Below are 20,609 nucleotides of genomic sequence, written 5' to 3'. Positions count from 1 at the left end.
TATGTCTTACATTATTTTTCATGTATTTTGAGAAAGGATCTCGATGCTATATGTATGTAATAGCAAAGCATTACATATTGTACTTAACAACGCTTTAATATAATTTAAATTAAGTGAACATTCATTATTAACATTAACACTTTTTCAAGCAAATATACAAGTACATGCGACAAAGCTTTTGTTATCAAAATTCCACATTACTCTTTTACTTTCACAACACTCCTCTAACAACTAACTAACCCTGCGCTTCCCATGCTGATACTACTTTCCAGTTAGTCTAATATCAAAGGTTAAATTCAAACGAATTTAAGCATAAATACAATCAAATTATGAATTACTTTACCATGCAACTAAAATACTCCAAAACATAAATACAAGAATCGAAAATCGAGAAGCTAATAAGAATAAGTATATTCCCTAATCATAAGCTATAGATGACAGAGTCGATTCAACGGGTTTTTATATAAGAAAATCTTCTTCTTGAACGCCAATAATAGGTATTTGTTCAGTTAATACCCTTGACAAACATGATAAATCAGTATGTTGTTTTAGTTAAAAGTATTTTGTTATACTTATAGGAAGAGAATACATGCAGATATGCGGAGATGCATTGAGAACCTACAGGGATTTTATGGTAGACTTCGAATAAAGCTAAAACCAAATGTTAAAATGTAAATGTACGACAACTTAGTTGAATTTTAGTTTCGGATATAGATGACTACACAACAATAAGCAATTTTCAATAAGTAATCAATAGAGATTTGAATGAAACGCGGGTTTAGGGTAATCTTGGAGGCCTCTTAGTGTAACGGTTTCTGTTGTAGCGCCTAGCTTAGTTTCATTTGCCTGGGACTTGGATCAGTTGTACAATAATAATTATATGATTTGGTCGGCGGTGTGTATTTAGTTGAGGTAAGAGTTAAGTGAATAAGTAGCTATGCTAGACAATTATCATTATCATGCATTGTTATCTATATATACCTACACATATATAAAACGTATAATATACGAGTATACCTATTATAACCTACGCAAGCCTAAGCATACATTAGTCAATGCCTTCAGTAAAACGATAAACGGTAAACGATAAAAATGAATAAATATAATAATGCTAAAACCCACTCAAAGGTAAACCAAATCGCTTTAAAGAATACCACAAATCAAAATGCTTAAATATATATACACATACACATACACTTATTAAAAAACATATACCTAACAATATATTAATTATAGTTTTAATGTTTAACGAGACAAGAATCAGGATATACGATGTGCGGAATAGTAACGCAAATTTGAATATTTACCAAACTCAGTAAATGCATAAAGATGAGAAACCAGAAACCAGAGCAGTATATAAACAATAATCGAATCTATAATTGAAGCGAATGAACATATACAGACACGTATACATATAACGAACATATACCTTTAACTAGATAATAAATTGACAATGTATATAGTATGGAAGGACATTTATAGATACATAAAATGGTGCTTTAGCTGAATTATAATATAATTACAATGTAATTATAAGACTTAAACCCGAAAACACACAAACGAAAACACACACACACAACTTTGTCTCCCTCGATTCATTTCTTATCAGATAATGGAAAATGAAATGCCCATTTTAAATTGAAACATATTTTTTACCGCAATTAATATGAAAAAGAGAACTCTATACTCAAGTGTTGCGACACGCAGCACTATTTTATTAATACGAGTGTTTTAAAGTGGATAACAGCTAAAGAAAGTTATACGACTAACACATACACTTACCCATGCAAAACTCTACGATACGTTTTCCTCCTTGGTTTCTTTCTTCAACACATCCAAAGGACATGAACACTAACACTAGAACATACTACAGACATGCTTAACTTTTAAATAACTCAAATTTATATACTTTTACTAAACTAAATTAAATGCAAATTAAATACTTTTAAATGGACATTTTAAGGCCCTTTAGGGGATTTATCACCCGGGCCCAATATTGGTACTTAACCTCAAAGTCATACATACTTACGTACATACATATATTTTTACTTTAATGTTTTTAACGCTTTTACGAGCTAAACTTTTAAATAACGAAACTATTACAGAAATTTTAAACATTTTCCATAACGCTTTCCTTATTACGAGTATTATTTGAAAAAGAAAAGAAAAAAACAATTTTTTAAACACAAAAAAAAACAAAATGAAAATGAGAAAAACAACATATGAAAATGTTGATTAAAAATATAAGAAATTTAATGTATCAATGAATTGAATAAAACGAAATGTAATGGAACCAAAATCGAACGCTTCCCACGCAAAACCGATAATATTAAATTTTAGCAAAGTAAAAACTAAAGATGAAAAGAACAAACAAAATATGCAGAATACATTAAATATTCGAGTACTAAATGTATTTTACAAAACTATTAATAAATCACATGTTAATCTACGTTTATTTTTAAGCGATTCCACACACACACACACAGACACAGACTCATAACTATAACTCAGTATATTCATGCATAGAAATCATATTTTTAATGTCAGCTAAGGTGAAAAGCAGTTACATATACAGAAAAACAAAAACAACAACAACAACTACCAATTGCCTACTCTATATCTATAAATTCGGCGATATCTTTACGATTTACCATTTACCATTTACCATTTACCATGCCCTAACTAAACTAAACTAAACTATGCTAACACTACTTCTAGCTATATTTACGATGAATATTTTTAGTGAGTATAATTATATATACACATATATGTATACTACTCGTATACTTAATACAACATTGAAGAAACAGAAACACAAGCGACATGTGAGACACATTTTGGGGGAACATTAGCAAAAACCATTTGCAAATTGAATTTTAAACGTAACAATATTTGCACGGCAAAGTGTTAAAAAAAAAAAAAAAACAAAGCATAAAACAATACAAATGAATTATTAAAAAGAAAACAAATGATTAAAACACGCAATAAGAACGGTTTTTAAAAAGACTATTATACAGACATACTATTATTATATATGTATACTACTTACACTATATATACACAAAGAAACCAACAAATGAACAAACAAAAAAAAAACAGACAAGTAATAATAATAATATTAATAATGATGATGAACATTACTAAGCTTTTAATGCAATAATCAAGTACCATATACATATATTTTAATAACAACCAACAAAAAGAAAAGAAGATGAATATTTGAATATGAGTACTCGAAGCGAAGCGAAGATTCGTAACTTATACAAGCTATTGCAAGTTCATATTGTTAAAAAGTATATAGCAAGGTATTAGAATAATACACTATAGTACTTGGGGTATTTCAGCTTCATCATTGGCATTGGGCATTGGCTTACCAAAAATCTATGTCAAAGGGAACTGTTCTCACCCTAATTCTAATTGATTTTCCCACCTTATATAGGAATATAAACAAAATTACTGCAGTGCCATTTTAAATAGCTTCCGATAAGTAAAAATATTAATAATATATACATACTATACATATACATACTATATACATACATGCATACACACAGACACATACAATACATGATAACAAAAAAAAAAATAAATAAAAACAAAATACGTACATACCTAGTATATATACTATATAGACATACACACATATATATATATATATATATATATATATTATATATACCTATTTATGTATTTAACAATTGTTATGAGCTAAAGTTCAAATTGCATTACAGTTATTATGAAAGACAGAGAAACAACAAACAAACAAAGCAAATGGAACAAAGTTGAACATATTTTGAGTGCAGAAGTTTTTTGAATTTTTTGATGCTTTTTTCTACGGCATTTTCAAAATGCTTGAAAGCGCAACCGACATGAGGCATAAGTACATCAATCAATGTATGTAGTAACATCCATACATACATGTACTAGGTTCTGTAATCAAAGCAGATAATAAACAAATAGTTAGGTATATTAAACAATTAACAAATCCCAATATCTATTAATATCAACTAACAAAGATTTTTAATGATTGAAGAAAAACCAAAACGAAATATGCGCTTAAAAATTAATAATAAAGAAAAGGACAGGCTAATAATAAATCATAAATATTATACTGTATGCATTATGAATTAAATTAATTTTATCTAAAATATATATATGTGTATGTAAATTCACCCCATACTTATTAAAGAGCTTAAATCGAAGACAGCAAAAAACAGCCGCAGTAACAACTATAATAATTGTTAATAAGTATTTACTTGCCTCGACAGCAACAGCAATACCAAACAATAAATAAACGAGAAAAATAATTAAACGATCAGGTGTGAAAAATAACACGAATTCCCTTTCCCCCTTTCCATGTAATATATCGAAAAATGAAAAATCAAGCAACTCAATTGAGATTCTGTTTTGTTAAGTGGATAAGTTGAGAATCAAAAGCAAACTTAATGTAAACAACAATAATAATGACTGCTAAAACTGACAAATAGATCATACAAATAAAGAAGAAGAAATCTTGATAACTATATACATACATATACCCTCAAAGAGTCGACAATATATAAGCCTGTAAATGAAATTACATAGTTAAACACAAGACATAACACAAACATAAACATAAACATTACGCTGAATATGCAAACTAAAAGTGTATTGTGTATATCAACATGAACAAACAAGAAGGAATAGATAATAAAGGACACACAGACCAAAATACAAGTCTAAGCCATCAATTATTCCATTATGAAAACACGCTTTTTGCTTTGATGATGTTTTACAAATACTCGTATATTTTGGTGCTTACATATTTAATAACTTATCAAGTGCGCATGACACATACATACATACAAATACAACAAATTCAGTTGCTATAAACAAATTCCATGTCCCGCCCTATACACAAATGATCCTTACCAACTAACACAGAACATACAAAAGGCGTTAGGACTAGTTCGACCAAGTGCTGACCAAATTCACTGAAGTTCACTGTGTGCAATCTATTTATTCAGTCTTCTCTTGGCAAAGATTTGATAAATGCCCAAGCAAGCAGACAGCGTGCCAATCGATCCCACCTGGAAGGTGGACAGTTTGCCACCCCACAGATATCCTTTGGGCAATGTGCTGACTGCGTGCACAAAATCCAGTGAAATGCGGACTACGGACATCAGTTCCAGCCGATGCTTAGCCAAGGACTTGGCGTCAATATTAGTAGGACTAAAGAAAAAAGAGAAGTTTATTAAGTGAAAAGCAAAGGAAGATAATTGCTTACCTGCTCAGCTGGTGACTGCGATTAAGCTTCTCCTGGTTCAGCCAAAAGTTGCGAAGAGTTCTGTAAACCAAATGAAAATAAATTAAACTCTAAATTGAAGCATTTGTATCTGATAAACCTACCGCATTAGATTCAAGTAGACCGAGAGCACCCAGAATATCGAGTTGACATTGTCCCACTGATCAGCATGCTTAACATCCACAATCTTATGCTCCGAAAGCCAACAGATCTTCTCGATGGGATAGTAGAGCAGGTCCACAACATTGGCAGTCACGCCCAGCATGGCCATAATGCGATCCGGCTCATCCTGTCCCAGTCCGTACTCGAGGGCATACTGTATCATGGGAATATCATCGATGAGTCGCAGTGTGGCTCTCGCTCCAGATATCTTCGAGCTGGCGATGGCATATCGTTTGGCCAAGTCCGGATTCCGCTTGGCATGATAGCCAGCCACGAGTTTGGCGCTGTAGCACAGTGCTTTCATTACCTGCGACGTAAAATATGTTAATCAAGAGATTAGTCAATTATACGAACTTCACACGAACATCTTAATCTTACATGCGACTATTTACTTGGCCCTATTTTTATTTGCACTTTACTGCAATTTATGAAATTGCTTTCCAGTCGTCACAAACAGATAAAAAATGATCAGCGATAAAAAGAATACAACGAATGCTACAAACATCTTGACAGTCGTTCCTTCCACACTCGAGTGTTGCTTGGCGTCGACGGGGGAATTCTTTTTATTCTTTTATGTGGCAAAGACAATTCAATGTTTACCTTGGCCTTTATTAATATTTTAAGGTGTTTGCTTAGGGTTTGTTGGCGTTGTTGAAAGCACTCCATAAACGGCAGTTTAATAAAAAATGTGGTAATTAAAACAATAACCAATCAATATACTACTATTTTGAATTACTTTTCGATGGCCATTTGCCGTTATTGTCATGGTTACCATGGACATTTCATTTATTAACCTTTCTCCCATTGCCGATGATTCTTTTCACTTCTTCGCGGGTTAACGTTCTGTCGGCGCTAATCTGCAGCATTATCTGAACTTCACGCTTGCTTAGAGTCTATTAAACATTAACTGCAGATAGCATTAGGCTGATTGCAGAAATACCATAAGAAAAAGTAAGGCAAGGTTCAATAATGCCGCTCTTCCGACTTCGCTCAAGGTTTCGCGGAACAACAACAAACCAAAAGCTACAAGCGTCAACATGAAAAACCTGTTGGAGCGCTATTTGACGAACCTATCAATAGCGCCGCATTTAAGTTGCCACGCTGCGTTTTTTTAAAACACATTTATTTACTTAAATAAATTAATATTTTTATGATTTTTAAAATATGTACATAACTGTAAATTGCTTTAGCTTTAGCTTACCTTATCACGTCCGCCATAGGAATCAATTATATCACAGAATTCGTTTACAAACTTTGTTGTGCTGCCCATTTTTTTAATGAATTTAATTGGAATATACGAAAGGTGTAACTGCGATAACAAATAATAACGAAAATGCAAGTAAAAACTGCCGCGCGAACTGATGCACGACACAAACACAATAAAAACTGCTATCACTTTTCGAACAGCTGTTGCTTGAGTGCGCAACACTAACGGCTTGTCGTTGCACAACACTATACCGGAATGCAGTGCGACCATCGCGGTATTCGAAAATACCGTTTGCAGCCAGTGGTTTGTGGTATATTTTGAAATTGAAGTTGCGGTCACACGCAGCACGGATGCTTCAGTGAGTTGCAGGACGGGATTAGGATTCGGATTCGGATAAGGACACACGTATCAAAAATATGAGTTTGCCGAATGCGAACATCAACAACAATCATGCATCATCGCCTGTGTACAGCAACAATAGCACCAATAATAGCAACAAGTCTGTCATAAAGAAAACATCGAAAAACGATCTGATGCGGGCCGCCGTTGGTTTGCTTCTAAAGCAAAAGAATTACGTGGTAAGCAAGGATGCAAATAAAAATTTTAAGTTAAGCGTTTATCACATTTCCATTTGCATTTTCAGGGTAGCGAAAAGTTTCGCAAATCGGATTTTCTGTTGCTGCAGAACAAGAGTCAATTTGCAGTCAACAAAATGCTGGACAACGATCTGCATGGCGGCAACAGTTTCACTTACTCCAACGTTCAAGTCATCACCAACAACCAGCATATGGTCGACCAGCAGTTCGAACGCTTCTCCCAGTTTGTTGAGGCACAACCCGAGCAGCTACGCCTGGAAATGAAACGTTTCTACGCTCCCATGCTGTGTCATCTGTACCTGGAGCTGCTGAAGGCTCGCGAATCAAAGGGCGCCGTCGAGCTGCTGAAAAAGTACGCACACCTCGTTGCGCCTGTCGATCTCTACGACGCTCCGCTACCCACGAAGATCAACGGCTGTTCTGTGACGAGCGAGGCGCAGTTGGCGGCCGCCTCCGAGTGCCACATTCGCTTTGCCAGCGAGGCACAAAACACCGGCGACACAGAGCTGGATTACTTTATGAAACTAGTACAAATACTCTCGGGCTGCACCAAGCTGGAGACAGCCGAAGCAGATGCCACTGTGGCGCATTTTCGCGCCTCCAAATACGAACTGCACACAACGGCTCAGGTGGTGGACAAGATTGGTGCATACTTGCAGGGACGTGGTCATGTGCTTATTATGAATCTGCTCTACACCTGGCTGCACATTCACATCGTCGACAACGATCAGCGGCTGTTCAGCGAGGATCAGCTGTTAGGCATTAGCGAGGAATTGGAACCCATCGATGGCTACGTCGAAGCAACGTCTACGTCAAACAACCGCAGCAGTGAACACAACAGCAAGTCCAGCAAATCGGGTGCCAAGAAACGCGCACCAGAAGAGCCCATCTTCAAACTGGAGGCTGATGTCAAGACGGAGGAATGTGCCACGCAGCCGACGGCTTCGGATAAAGCAAAACTCAATACGGATGCCTGCCTGCAAACACTTAAGACTTCCGCCACACAGCTGCTCAAGGCTCAAGTTGAGATTCCATGTTTCTACAGGATTAGCGAACGCTCGCGCGGCCTCACCTCGGCCCATGTGGATGCAAACGAGTGCCACATGCTGGCGGGCTTCGACAACTCTGCGGTGCAACTGTGGCAACTGAACCAGCAGCGTTGCAGAGGCAAGAGTTTGTACCGCCGAGCGCCGCACTCGCAATGCAGCTGGGAGCTGAACAATTGCCGTGACGACGAGCAGCCAGAGGAGGAACTGGACAGCGACAGTGAGGAGGCTGCAGCAGCAAAATGCAGCGCCGAAGAGCGACGCGAACGCCAGAAAGCGCTGCGTAACAAATATGCAGACAACTCCTTGTAAGTGTCTAGAAGCATTCACAAGTAATCCTGTCATTAATCCTATGTGGTCTTACAGCAACGAGTTTGGCGGCCTCCAACTGCGTGGACACACTCGTGGTGTAACCAGCGTGCGTTTCTCGACCCACTATCCACTCTTATATAGCACCTCCAAGGATTGTACCCTGCGCTGTTGGCGAGCTCACAATTTGCAGTGTGCGGCGATCTATCGCAGCCATAACTATCCCATTTGGTGCTTGGATGAGAGTCCCGTTGGCCAATACGTTGTGACTGGTTCCAAGGACTTGAGCGCTCGCTTGTGGTCCTTGGAGCGCGAGCATGCGCTCATCATCTATGCAGGCCATACCGAAGACGTTGAGGTAAGAGAGAAACTTTCAATTTGTTTAAGCTCCTTAAACTGAATATCATTGACGTTGATTAATGTTCCTATCTTTGTGTTCACAGTGCGTCGCATTTCATCCGAATGGCAATTACCTGGCCACCGGCTCCGCTGATCACTCGGTGCGTTTGTGGTGCGCTACAAGCGGCAAGCTGATGCGCGTCTTTGCCGACTGCCGTCAAGCTGTAACTAGTCTGGGGTTTAGTGCCGATGGCAAGATGCTTGCTGTGGCAGGGGATGAATCTAAGGTGCGCATATTCGACTTAGCTGCATGCGCACAGCTGAGCGAGCTAAAGGATCATCCGAGCAGCGTCACTTCGCTGGCTTGGGGAGCACACAACCAACAGCTGGCCACGGGGTGCAGCGATGGCAGCCTAAGACTGTGGGACATCAAGAAACTGGCTCCCATGAGGTAAGTCGAAGTCATTTACTCTTGAAATCTATTTAATGGTGTAACTCCACAGCGAGAGCAGTAGTGGAGGCGGCGGCGGCAGCAGCAGCAGCGGGGCATACTCATCTTCGTCATCATCCTCATCAGCTACAACGAATCGTCTCTTAACTCTAAATAGTTCCTGCCAGCGTCTGGTCGATGTATTTTATGGACGCAGTAAAACGCTCTACTGCATAGGCACTTGAAGTGGAATTGTCGTCGTAAACGTAAACGTAAATTGTAATTCGTAATTTGTTTTAAAATAATTTATTTGTAATAAGTCTGTATAATAAGTATTACTGTTACTATCAAGTGGAACAACGTGTTTTCTTCCTGTCTACGTCTTTGACTCCTCCTGCTTCTCCATTTGCTTCAACAAGTCCAATTTCACAATATATAGGATAGGTTCTTTTACTTTAATAATATACTAATTCGTGATGCTTTCAATCTCCATCGCCATCGTGTACATACTCGTATATAACTATTATACATACATACATATTCATGATCATCATCATCTGCATCGCTGCTGATTCAGCTAATGTGCTGATTAACAATAGATAAGTTGCATTGAATCAATTGAATTGAATTGAATAAAAATAGAAGTCAAATTGAATTCAATAGTTATCGACTAATTACAGCTGCTGGGTTCAACTATATATTGAATATATATACTCGTATATGTAAGTATCTGTATCTGAATCTATGTACAATCAAATGTATGTACTCACAATTATTTTGGACACTCGCACAGCCCATTGGAACAAAACATAATCAAAACTTAAGCGTAAAATAAATCGATTTGTGGATATTGTACAATTAGTTTGCAACCAGCCAAAAGTTATTTAGATGTCGCTTGGTTGACAAACTGTGATACATAAATGTTTTAACAAGAGGCTTAACTATTCGATTTTAGAACTTATGAGCTACATGCATAAATATGGGGTAAAAAACATGAATAAATTAATTGGTATGCCGTACAAAAAAATATTTATATAGTTTGCCCATTAGACATGATAATTAACTAATTGATTGATTGGTTGACATATGAATTGTGTTTTCTTTTGCATTGTGGAACTTGAAGTCTGTGTTATCAACGATCCCATAAGATCATCGGAACAAAAGTGAGTGTTATAAATAACAAATGAGTATATGCATAACTATAATCCGATATCATTATAATTGACTTTGCCTAGCGCCTTTGCCGTCCACGTATCAACTGCAGCGCCTTAGCCATGAGTGGTGCCTTCTTGTTTCGCATCGGAGCCGCAGCTGATAAAAGAATAAAGATAGTTAGTGAAGAATGTTTTAAAATGTAGTTGATACTGTTTGCTACTCACAAACTTGTGCTGCATCGCGCGCTGAGCCAAGAACTCGAAGTCTGGCATCGCCCACCTTGGCAGCATTGGGCGTCACATTAGACAGCGCCGCCACACGAGCTGCTGGAGTGGCAATTAGCTTGCGATTGGTGCCATATTGCTCCTGCTTGCGTTGCACACTGCGCGGTGGCTTCACCATTGAGTCAACAAAAGCCAATTGAGTTTTCCGCACAGGCGCCTCACTGATTTTCTGTGATGCCTTTATGTTCTCGGCGATCGTGCTCAGCCTACGTGCCTTTTCATCCTCGCATCGCTGTGAAAATGGATCACATTTAAATTATGTTAATTAATTAATGGATAATCTGTTGGTTACCAAAAACATTTCTCGCCATGTTTCCATTTCTTCGCGGCGTTGACCGCGATAATGCCGGTGCACATGCTGCTGCCAAAGCACATCGCTGTCCTCCATCAGATATGGATTGTACTCCTCGAAATTCAATAGCTGATGCGGTGTGGCACGCTCCAAGACGGGACGCAGCACCTCAAAGGGCACGCCACCCGTATACTCGAGAGCTGTTCAAAAAGTGGCACAAATTTAGTTAAATAAGCATATCAAGTTGATGATTATATCTTGGGCATACCATCAATGTTCTTCTGCAGTACTCGAATACAGAGATCGAAGAGCGATGGCACCTGCAGAATTTGTCCGGTTCTGACGCCAGAGTAGATCTTGGTGCTGCAGCAATAAAGAATTACAGATAGCAAATGAAACGGTTGACAAAAGTAGTTTCAACAGAATTTCATACCGCATTGTCTTGGATGAAATTCCAGCTGCCAATGCCTCCGATTCATTGATCCTCGGCGCCCTGTGGACACTGCTGCTGACACCGTGATTGAAGACCACATCCATGACCGTTTGGTTGAGAGGCATAGGTTTGTAGTTGTTCGATATGGTTGGCAGTTCGAGGGCTATGCTGGGATCCAATGGCTCAAGTTTAGCCGAGGGCGCCAGAAGTTCTGGTTTCTGAAATTTAAAAGGGAATGAATTGTAAACTCCACAGATAACTAAGTATACTAGCTTGCTTTACCTTGGTGCTGGTGCTGGTGAGCCTCATGTTGCTGGGAACACTTGCAGTTGGAGGTAATCGCTTGGCTGAATTTGAAGCAGCGGCAGAGGATGTGTTAGTTGCAATTGTTGGCGTTGGTTTGTTGGGGGAAATCTTCGGCTTAAGGGCACTCTTCTTGCCACTTAGCGGCATATTGAGCATGCCGAGCACATCATCGAAATTGGCGCCCATGCTGGAATCAAAACCATCGGCAGTCTCCTTCTGCTCCACAACATCAGCTTTGGGTTTGCTTTTTGGTTTCTTTGACTTGGGCGACTCCTCGTCCAGTCGCTGTGGACTGCGTGTTCGCTTCGATGATGATGATGAAGATGATTTGGCTGACGACGACGTTGACGTTGAGGAAGATTTGTGTTTATCCGATTTGTCTTTGGCCACCTTTTGTTCGCTGCTGTGATGCTGTGATTTGTCCTGTGCAGTAAATTGTATGAATTAAATATAGTTTAGAATGTATTCCATTTGTGTCACTCACCTCCTTGCTCTTCTCGTGCTTCGACTTGGTGTGATCACTTTTATGGCTGCTGCTACTGCTGCTGTGATGTTTTTGCTTGCTGCTCTCGCTGGTGCTCTTGGCATTGCTGTGGTTGCTAATCGAGTCCTTGGACTTGCTGCTGCTACTGCTGCTTTTCTGCTCCTTGCTGCTACGATGCTTCGACTTCTCATCGCTGCTGCTGCTCTTGTGCTTCTTCTCGCCTTCCGATCTGCTCTTCGAGTGACTCTTGCTGCTGCTGCTGTTGTGACTGTGGCTGTGACTGCTGCTGCTGGATTTGCTCTTGTGATCACTGGACTTGGGACGTCGCTCCTCATGCGACTTAGAGGACTTGTGCTTTTGTGTACTGCGCGTATCCTCGGTGCCTGAGCTGTTGCTGCCCTTATTCTCCTGATCCTGATCCTCTTCGCTGGAGCGTCGACCATTCGTCGAGCGATTCGAGTCGTCCTCATTGCTGTTGCTGTGGCTACTCTGAACTGTTGTCGGCTCCTCCTCAGCAGCGACCATCGCCTTCCATTTCGTGACTAGAGTTTTGGCAGCTACGCCGACCTCGCCATTGATCTTCCGCAACGCATTCACCGTCTTGCCAATGCCCGTTTCCTGCAGGTGCTCGAATGTGATCGGCAGGTTAAACAGCTTCGTGATGCAGTGTAGCAGCTAAGGGGAGGCAGGTAGTAATGTGTTAGCCTCGGATTAAGCAGCAATGACAATGAAATGAATGTGGATTAGCATAAACTCCGAATATTTTTACTCTACCTCGGCATTGTTTTAGATACTTTAGTATGCTGGATGTAGAACAAAAGATACGGCTGAGTTATACTCGGGAGAGGCAACATAAGCAGCTGTGCGCATGCATCCCCTATTTAAAGTAATTTCACCGGAAGTGAACTGAGTTTTTCCTTGACGGGTTTTCAACTACCACATAGACATCATGCTGGTATTGCAAGCATAGAACTGCGCGTACATCACACATCAGAAGCGGAGAGTGCTCGACTCTCAGCTACCTGCTACCCAAAACAGTTAACCCTTTCATGACCAAAAATTTCTTCTGTCTCTTCAAAGTATAAAAATATTCTCATTTACTATTTTTTAAAGGTTAAGTTTGACAGATGCAACTGAAAAAATGCTGCTATTATTTTGTTGCTATTGATATATGATATTTGCTGTTGGGACTGTGTTGTGTATTTGGTGAATATAGCCATTATATTAACTGAGATATAGGTGTTAAAGGAGAGGTATAACAAACAGACGAATAACTAAAACTTCTAGACAGTTAACTTCGTATAGTATATTACGTGATATACAAACACTTTCACTTTCCACTGACTTCTCATACCCTACCTAACCTTTAGATACCGGGTATAACAACTGTTTTCGCCACTTGCCTGGAGTAGGGGAATTACACAAGTGGCAGTAATGGCAGTGTCAAGAGAGGCCGCTGCTCTCGCGACAAATGCTGATTGGGTGGCAATTGAATGAGATGTGGAAGTGGAAATGAGGAAAATTGGGAAAAACTTACGCGTGTCTCATCCTCGTTGTGACGTTCAATGCTGCGTTGATAGTGGCGAACAACATCGGCCAGATTGCTGGTGGACGTCATCACTCTCACGTGTAGTGCGATATGGAAAGTGGGCAATACTCGTTGGGGGCAATAAAAAAATGGCACGCAGGCAGCCTCGGTTGGCAAAGTTTTCCAGTAAATTGCATAAAACAACAAAATGGAGGGCACAACAAACAACGCACACACAGCACACACTCACACACAACACACACGCGCACGAAAAGGTCTCCCAGTTAGGAGCACTAGTGTCTTGATTGCTATGTTAAGAACATAACTGCTTTAATACTTGTAATTATTAGAGATATTTAATAATTATTTCTCCACTCACTCGAACCGAACGAACTGTGTGTGACTTTTCACTTTAAGAGTTCGACGTTTGACAGCACTGAACAACAGCTGTACGGTCAATGTGTGTGTGTGATGTGAAGTGAGCTACGCACGCAATGGCGAGACACACGAAGTTGGCTGCGAAGCTCAGCTGTTTGTGACAGTTGGCAGCAAGTGTGCTATCGATAGATAGACCAATCGATAGGCAATCAACAACACTACAAGTACTGCAGTGTTGGCAACACTGTGCCCATTTTGTTGTGAATTATTGTTAATTTTTTAATCTAATTTGTATAGATCGTGCTCAATATCATCCAAACGCGAGCGAGTTCAGCATGTGCCAGATGTTGTTATAGACGACAGTAACATAAATAACAAAGAAACAACGCGCGCGCCCCTCCCCCCTCAAAAAAATAAGCAAACGAAACGAAACGTCTTAGAAAATGACCATGGGCGAGCGTGAGCCAACTTCGTCTCTCGTTCTGCCCGTTATACTGAGGCCTATTTTCACACAGGTAAGTTTACCGTGGGGACTGGCTGCCGTCGTCCCAGTTAAATGCAATGTTGCGTAAACTATATATGTGTGTGGTTGTGTGTTGTGTTGTTGTGTTTACAGCTCGAGCGACGCGACGTTGGAGCAGCACAGTCGCTGCGCTCAGCGATACTCAAATCGGAGCAGAACAATCCGGGCTTCTGCTATGACCTCGTTGCGTCGATCGTGCGACGCGCCGATCTAAATGTCAACCTAAATGAGGCCGTCTTGCGTTTGCAGGGCAACATTACCGAGGCAGACCGTGAGTATTGTGTTTATAGATGTGAGTGTGTGTGTGTGTGTCTGATTTGTTTCTATTTTTCGCACAGTTAATGAATATCGCTTAACACGCACCGAGGAACCGTTCCAGGAGCTGAATCGCAAGTCGGTGGCCCTTAAAGTGATACTCAGTCGCATACCCGATGAGATCAATGATCGCAAGACCTTCCTCGAGACAATCAAGTGAGTTTATTGCTCTTCTTCCGTTCTTCGTCTATTATAATTGCTTGCTCTGCTTGATTACAGGGGAAATCGCTAGCGCCATAAAGAAGCTGCTCGATGTGGTCAACGAGATTGGTTCGTTTATTCCAGGCGTCACTGGGAAGCAGGCTGTCGAGCAGCGGAAGAAGGAGTTTGTTAAATATTCAAAGAAGTTCAGCACAACGCTGAAGGAATACTTCAAAGAAGGACAGTAAGTGCGCCATTTAAGAGCCCCATAAATTATGTTGACGAATCAAGAATCGCTGAGTGGTTCACTCTGGCAGCAATAACCGTCAACGGAATTCCAAAAGAATACCAACAAAATAACAAAAAAGCAGCCGGTTTCTTTAATCGTCACGTATCTGGTTTCTTATCTAATAACTTACGCCCCGACCGGACTCGGAATGATGTCATCCCATTGTCGTTCCGATTTCGTTTATTTATCAATATTATCAGTTGACAATGACTATGTGGGTGTGTGTAGTGAACTGCATTTTAAATCAAATTTCAAATGCAGTTATTGCCCATGTGATTAGGCATTATTTATTCTATTTGTTCAGTGAAATATTTTACGTGGGTCAATTATTGTTATGCTGCTGATATAGAATCATTCGACTTTTTTTTTTATAATATTTAACCACCTTTTCTCTTTTCTATTTACAGGCCGAATGCAGTATTCATAAGTGCACTTTTTTTAATAAGGCAAACGAATCAAATAATGCTGACAGTTAAGAGTAAATGCGAGTAGAAAATTAAATGTTTTAATTAATGCAAAACTTAGTGGCATTTTAATTTTACGTTTAACTAACAATCTAACAACACACACAACACAATACAACAAATACAAGCAAAGAACACAATATCCACAATCTGCAAAGAAACAAAAATAAAAGAAAACAAACCTGTTGTACTACAAAGAAAAACAAATTGATAAATAGGCCTAATGTATTTAAATAATTGTAATCACAACTAAATTCCAATGCAAAAAAGAAAACTACAACTAAAATTGAACTTGAACTTGAACTTGAAGAAAACAAAATGCAAAAGCTAAAAACATTAGCAATTAGAAACTGAACACTTTATTCTTTCGTATTTTAGTCAATTGTGCGCGTCATTTGTTTGTTTTTCTGTTTTTATTTCATTTAATTTACAATTTATTGTAAATAATTCATACGTTCTCTGTTGGATCACACAACATGCGAGTTTTGTTTTTTGTTTAGGAGAAAAACGCGAACACAAAATAAATTTAATGTTAGTTAAAAGCGATTAAAATGAAAACGGAACACAGGAAATGTACTATGAGGAAAACAAAAACAAAAAAAGAAGAGAAACAATTGAATTTTTAACTGTTTTTAATTGTTAGAGTTTGAAATTGATAACTATACATATATAAACAATACCACTTACTTAATGATATGTTCAATTTGAAAACAACAAGCGAAAGACAGAAGCAGAGATCGCCGCTGGCCACAAAGGAGCAAGCGAGCGAATGAAGAAAATTATTTTATTTTTAATAAATGTTATATGAGAAAAACAAAACGCATATTGTAGAAATAGTAAAACAAAAACGACAAATAAAATGTATTTATATTCCAAAACTTGCATTTCTTTCTCGCTAAGCAGTCTGTTAACCATAACAGCCTGCTAACATTAACAGTCTCCTAACAGTAACAGCGCATTTACATTTGCAACCCCCCAAAAGAGAACCAGACTCAAAGAGAGATGGGAGCATGAGAAAATTGCCCATTTTTCAGTGTCATTTGACAGAAAAATCGATTCGTTTTCCACACTGGGCCACCATTCTGCTGGGCAGTTGGATAGAAATCAGAGTACAAACCAGCAGCCGAGCAGCGCGACCGAGATGTGACCCACTTTTCGGTTTTCGCATTCAAATCATCCAACTGCTGTACAAAATCAAAAACGTTGCAGTTCGTTTTTTTCTAAACTCTAGTATTTAGTTAAACAAAATAAATAAAAAGCGCGTTGTATATTATTATGTAAAACGTTACAAAGTAAAACTCGTTAACTAGTGTAAACTCTATGCATTTATGTAAATTCTCTAGCGATAACGTGGAAGTGCAAAAAGGCCACCTGAAAATTCAGCAGCCCCAGCAGCAATCGAGCAGAAGAAGAGGAAACAGCAGCAAAAAGGTTCGCAAAATGTTTCAAGTATTCGTTCGCAAAAAGAGCCAAGTGAAAACATTTAATTGTGTGCCGTTTTATTAACGCAAAAAAAAAACAAAGTTCAGTTCAAGTCAATTCAGGACGTTAATCGAAAAGCGAGAAACGAAGGCTGCCTGCCCCACTGTGTGACCAGGCGCGGTGAAGAAGAAAGGGGAGCAAACGAGCTCACGAAAAATTTCGCTGTACACCAAATGGGAAAAATGTTTTCTCAGCAGCCGCCCGCTCTCTCCTCTTCTCTATGTTCCCCACTCGCTCTCTTTCTCTCTCTTCGTATTTGCATTGTTTAAATCGAAATGAAATGAGCAGCTCATTAAATAACAATTACAAAAAATGAACTGTAACGCGAGTGCGATAACAACAACAATATTTTAATTGTTTTCCAACATTGCAATTCCCCAACTTCAGTGTTAAAAAATATGCAAAGCGAAAAAAGAGGCAGCGTAATGAATGTGAAAAGTAAAAGTGTAAGCGGGAGGCATTCATATCGATGAAACGATAAAAAAACCAGCTTGCCAACGTAAAATTACACACATACAAGCACACGAATGAGTACAAGCTCACACACACACACACACACACACACACATGCATAAACGCGCGCACGCAAAGGCAACAGAAAGAAATCCAAATGCGAATGTGAAATGCAAACAGAACGTTGAATGAAAATGGCTCCAAGTATGCACGTATGTATGTATGTTTAAACGTGTGTATACACATGTGCGCATTCGCTTATTAATGTTATGCCACTACTTATGCAGAAATGCATAAATAAGTAAGCCAAAATTGACAAACAAATTGCATTTGTGCAAAAAGGCGCGCGCGCACAACACACATACGCACACACACACACATGCACTAACGTAGAACGTGAATAGGCAGAGGCAGAGGGAACTGGAGCAGAGCATGTATGTATATACATATGTATGTGTGCGTGTGATGATTTGCTTGTGTGTGTTTCATATTCATAGCCGCAGTAACAGCCGCAGCCGCAGTAGCAGAAAACAGCAGCAGCGCCGAAAGATAAATGAAAAGTGCCCCATTTTCGGGTATTCGGGGGCGGTTTCGACACTTGGCGCTCCGTAGCAGCAGCTGAAGCTGAAGCTGAAGCAGCAGCAACAACAACAACAACAGCATTAAGAGTTTTGGCCGCGTGGGAGGCGTAAAAGTTATTTGCTGCTGCGTGCGTAACAGAAAGTGCACAACTACACGCACACACATACAGATTATGTACGTGTGCAGCAGCAGTGACTAAGAGAGACAGAGAAAGAGAGAGAAAGGAAGAGCAGCAGCAGTGATAGCAGGCTGAATGGCAGAGGGAAGGGGACAGGTGTTTGCCATGCGGTTGTCTTGTGTCACTCGCAGTTAGCTAACGTTGAATGCGCCTGTATATGTGCATGTGTCTGTGTGTGTGTGTGTGTAAACAGTAACAGAAACGGGAACGAGAACGGGAAACAAACAACAGCAACTGTAACAACTATTTTTGGACTTTTTCGCAATTTGCTTTTTTTGATTACATTTATTTTTTGCTTTCAACTGCGGTTGCTCACACAAATACGACCGCAAAACACAGACGCATACACAAGTATTTATGAAACGTTTTATTTTGTATTTTGGGGCCAATGCAAGCAACGATCTAATGTCACGCATTCGGCAAAAACGCGACACAGTATTTGTGGGTGTGTGTGTGTGTGTTGGTATATGTGGGTGACAGCTAGGATTAATCGTGGAATATGTTCAATTTTGACATATGGCAATCAATCGCATGTGTAGTGTGTGTATGTGATTCTATAAAAAAAAGGACGACACTTCGTCGAAAAAAAGGCGACACATGCGGCCCCAAAAACTATGCTACACATTGTTAGCCTCTCTCACAGTCTCAGCATATGTGTGTGTGTGTGTAAGTGAATGTGTGCGTGAGGCCCGCATGAAATTCTGTTCCCAACACCAGCTTTGAGTGTGAGCGTAAATAGCCAAGATAGTTTTTGTGCTCGTTTCCTCGTGCTGTTCTGTTCTGCTCCTCTTTGGTACTTTTTCTTTTTTTCTTGTTATTTCTGTTTTTTCTTGCTGTTTTTTTTGTCTCGATTGAGGTCAAACTGTCAGGAGGATAGTGAACTTTATAATGTTTCGAACATGAAATTGGTGAAATTCACTTTAAAGTGAATTCTTTCCTCTTCCTGTTTATCAATATAATTCCATTTCATAGTCAAGATAGAATCGCAGCATTTCCACGTGCGCTCTAAAGTATGCAATAAAAATGTGCTCAGTCGACATAAGCAAGAGTTGTTGCTTGCTTTCTTCTTGTCAATTTAGTTCAGAAGGCGCTGAGAAAGAAACTTGGCCCATATGCAAATTAATTGCACTTCTGTACTGCTAAAAGTTGCAAATTCAACTCGAAACTTTGCAACCTCAACTTTTTTGTTTTTCTTCAACTTGTTTTCCTTTTTGTATTTTGCACTTTTTGAGTGCATCAAAAGTTGAGACACACAAACAAAAAAAAAAACAAAAAAACAGAAAACATAAAAAAGGCAGCGGCAAGTTCTTAAATTACTTGCGAGTAAAGTTTAATGACCTGCTTGCGACCGTTGCACGATGTTCCAAATTGCAACTTTAATTGCCATTATTTCAAGTACTCACTTCATTTGCACGTTGTAACATAAATAGTCGAGAACTTTTGCTCATATGCAGTGGGAAATCGAAAACGAATGCGAATTTTCCATTTAATTTACTCTGATGATGCTGATTTGCTAGAAATTGGGTTAATAGAGTGTAAAGCAGAGTCAGGCCGCAACCTACATTCGATTGGGATTCTGTTTTTGGGGAGAGAGAGAGAATGAGCGTGAGAGTGAAAGAGAGCGAGCAGGATGCTTGTGGCTAATCTGCACTTTGAGAACTCATTAAAATTTAAAGAGCAGCCGCAGCCAGAGCCAAAGGCAAAGCTGAAGCTGAAGCTAAAGCAGCTGACAGCACGCCAGTTGTGTCCTTATTGTGTCCTGCGTTGTTGTTGCTTGTGTTTACTAAATGTTTAATTGTGCAGCTGAATGCGTAAGTTTGTTGATCAACGACGCCTAAACGTTTAAGCGTTTACGCTGCCTGAATGGAATGAATGGAAATTCAAATTACTCCTCTGCTCTGCTTTGTGTTTTTAAAGATAAAACACACAAGGAAATGAGTCAGAGTCAG

At 39.2% G+C, this 20,609-nt stretch overlaps 4 protein-coding genes across 6 annotated transcripts; 2 read left to right on the top strand and 2 right to left on the bottom strand.

The window, feature by feature from the left end:
• Positions 1-4,752: 4,752 nt before the first annotated feature.
• On the bottom strand, positions 4,753-6,852 carry LOC133836420 (peroxisomal membrane protein 11C). Of its 2 annotated transcripts, none has more exons than XM_062266901.1 (4): positions 6,648-6,852; positions 5,389-5,753; positions 5,267-5,326; positions 4,753-5,211 (listed from the first exon to the last, which is right to left on the bottom strand). In XM_062266901.1, exons 1-4 carry the CDS (start codon positions 6,714-6,716, stop codon positions 4,995-4,997), a joined length of 711 nt encoding a protein of 236 aa, XP_062122885.1. In that variant the 5' UTR covers positions 6,717-6,852; the 3' UTR covers positions 4,753-4,994. The 2 variants fall into 2 exon arrangements, with proteins under 2 accessions (XP_062122885.1, XP_062122886.1); XM_062266902.1 differs by lacking the exon at positions 6,648-6,852 and adding an exon at positions 6,241-6,327.
• Positions 6,853-6,968: 116 nt separating this feature from the next.
• On the top strand, positions 6,969-10,002 carry LOC133836411 (transcription initiation factor TFIID subunit 5). The gene is made up of 5 exons (XM_062266889.1): positions 6,969-7,231; positions 7,297-8,603; positions 8,662-8,962; positions 9,048-9,394; positions 9,447-10,002. The coding sequence occupies exons 1-5, from the start codon at positions 7,070-7,072 to the stop codon at positions 9,616-9,618; spliced, it is 2,289 nt and encodes a 762-aa protein (XP_062122873.1). The 5' UTR covers positions 6,969-7,069; the 3' UTR covers positions 9,619-10,002.
• LOC133836415 (transcription elongation factor B polypeptide 3) lies at positions 9,664-14,306 on the bottom strand. Its single transcript, XM_062266895.1, has 8 exons — positions 13,865-14,306; positions 12,328-13,002; positions 11,820-12,266; positions 11,538-11,755; positions 11,373-11,467; positions 11,105-11,304; positions 10,753-11,044; positions 9,664-10,684 (listed from the first exon to the last, which is right to left on the bottom strand). Exons 1-8 carry the CDS (start codon positions 13,943-13,945, stop codon positions 10,605-10,607), a joined length of 2,088 nt encoding a protein of 695 aa, XP_062122879.1. The 5' UTR covers positions 13,946-14,306; the 3' UTR covers positions 9,664-10,604.
• Positions 14,307-14,428: 122 nt separating this feature from the next.
• Positions 14,429-16,268, top strand: LOC133836423 (programmed cell death protein 10). Of its 2 annotated transcripts, XM_062266905.1 has the most exons (6): positions 14,443-14,457; positions 14,531-14,748; positions 14,850-15,027; positions 15,095-15,228; positions 15,293-15,456; positions 15,909-16,268. In XM_062266905.1, the coding sequence occupies exons 2-6, from the start codon at positions 14,677-14,679 to the stop codon at positions 15,991-15,993; spliced, it is 633 nt and encodes a 210-aa protein (XP_062122889.1). In that variant the 5' UTR covers positions 14,443-14,457; positions 14,531-14,676; the 3' UTR covers positions 15,994-16,268. The 2 variants fall into 2 exon arrangements, with proteins under 2 accessions (XP_062122888.1, XP_062122889.1); XM_062266904.1 differs by having other exon boundaries at positions 14,429-14,748.
• Positions 16,269-20,609: the final 4,341 nt, after the last annotated feature.

Source organism: Drosophila sulfurigaster, chromosome 2R, assembly GCF_023558435.1.
Source record: "Drosophila sulfurigaster albostrigata strain 15112-1811.04 chromosome 2R, ASM2355843v2, whole genome shotgun sequence".
Lineage (NCBI taxonomy): Eukaryota > Metazoa > Arthropoda > Insecta > Diptera > Drosophilidae > Drosophila > Drosophila sulfurigaster.
This window is presented reverse-complemented; position numbering and strand designations above follow the sequence as displayed.

Bases quoted from the DNA above. Each gene is read 5' to 3' on its own strand.
- LOC133836423 (XM_062266904.1), top strand. From the start codon at position 14,677: ATGACCATGGGCGAGCGTGAGCCAACTTCGTCTCTCGTTCTGCCCGTT. The intron at 14,749-14,849 runs GTAAGTTTACCG...TTGTGTTTACAG, and splicing joins TGAGGCCTATTTTCACACAG to CTCGAGCGACGCGACGTTGG. The intron at 15,229-15,292 runs TGAGTTTATTGC...TTGATTACAGGG, and splicing joins CCTTCCTCGAGACAATCAAG to GAAATCGCTAGCGCCATAAA.
- LOC133836411 (XM_062266889.1), top strand. From the start codon at position 7,070: ATGAGTTTGCCGAATGCGAACATCAACAACAATCATGCATCATCGCCT. The intron at 7,232-7,296 runs GTAAGCAAGGAT...TTGCATTTTCAG, and splicing joins TAAAGCAAAAGAATTACGTG to GGTAGCGAAAAGTTTCGCAA. The intron at 8,604-8,661 runs GTAAGTGTCTAG...GTGGTCTTACAG, and splicing joins AAATATGCAGACAACTCCTT to CAACGAGTTTGGCGGCCTCC.
- LOC133836415 (XM_062266895.1), bottom strand. From the start codon at position 13,945: ATGACGTCCACCAGCAATCTGGCCGATGTTGTTCGCCACTATCAACGC. The intron at 11,756-11,819 runs GTAAAGCAAGCT...TTTAAATTTCAG, and splicing joins TCACCAGCACCAGCACCAAG to AAACCAGAACTTCTGGCGCC. The intron at 11,045-11,104 runs GTAACCAACAGA...CCATTTTCACAG, and splicing joins CATGGCGAGAAATGTTTTTG to CGATGCGAGGATGAAAAGGC.
- LOC133836420 (XM_062266902.1), bottom strand. From the start codon at position 6,312: ATGCTGCAGATTAGCGCCGACAGAACGTTAACCCGCGAAGAAGTGAAA. The intron at 5,754-6,240 runs GTTAATAAATGA...TTTACGTCGCAG, and splicing joins TCATCGGCAATGGGAGAAAG to GTAATGAAAGCACTGTGCTA. The intron at 5,327-5,388 runs GTAGGTTTATCA...TTTGGTTTACAG, and splicing joins GTCTACTTGAATCTAATGCG to AACTCTTCGCAACTTTTGGC.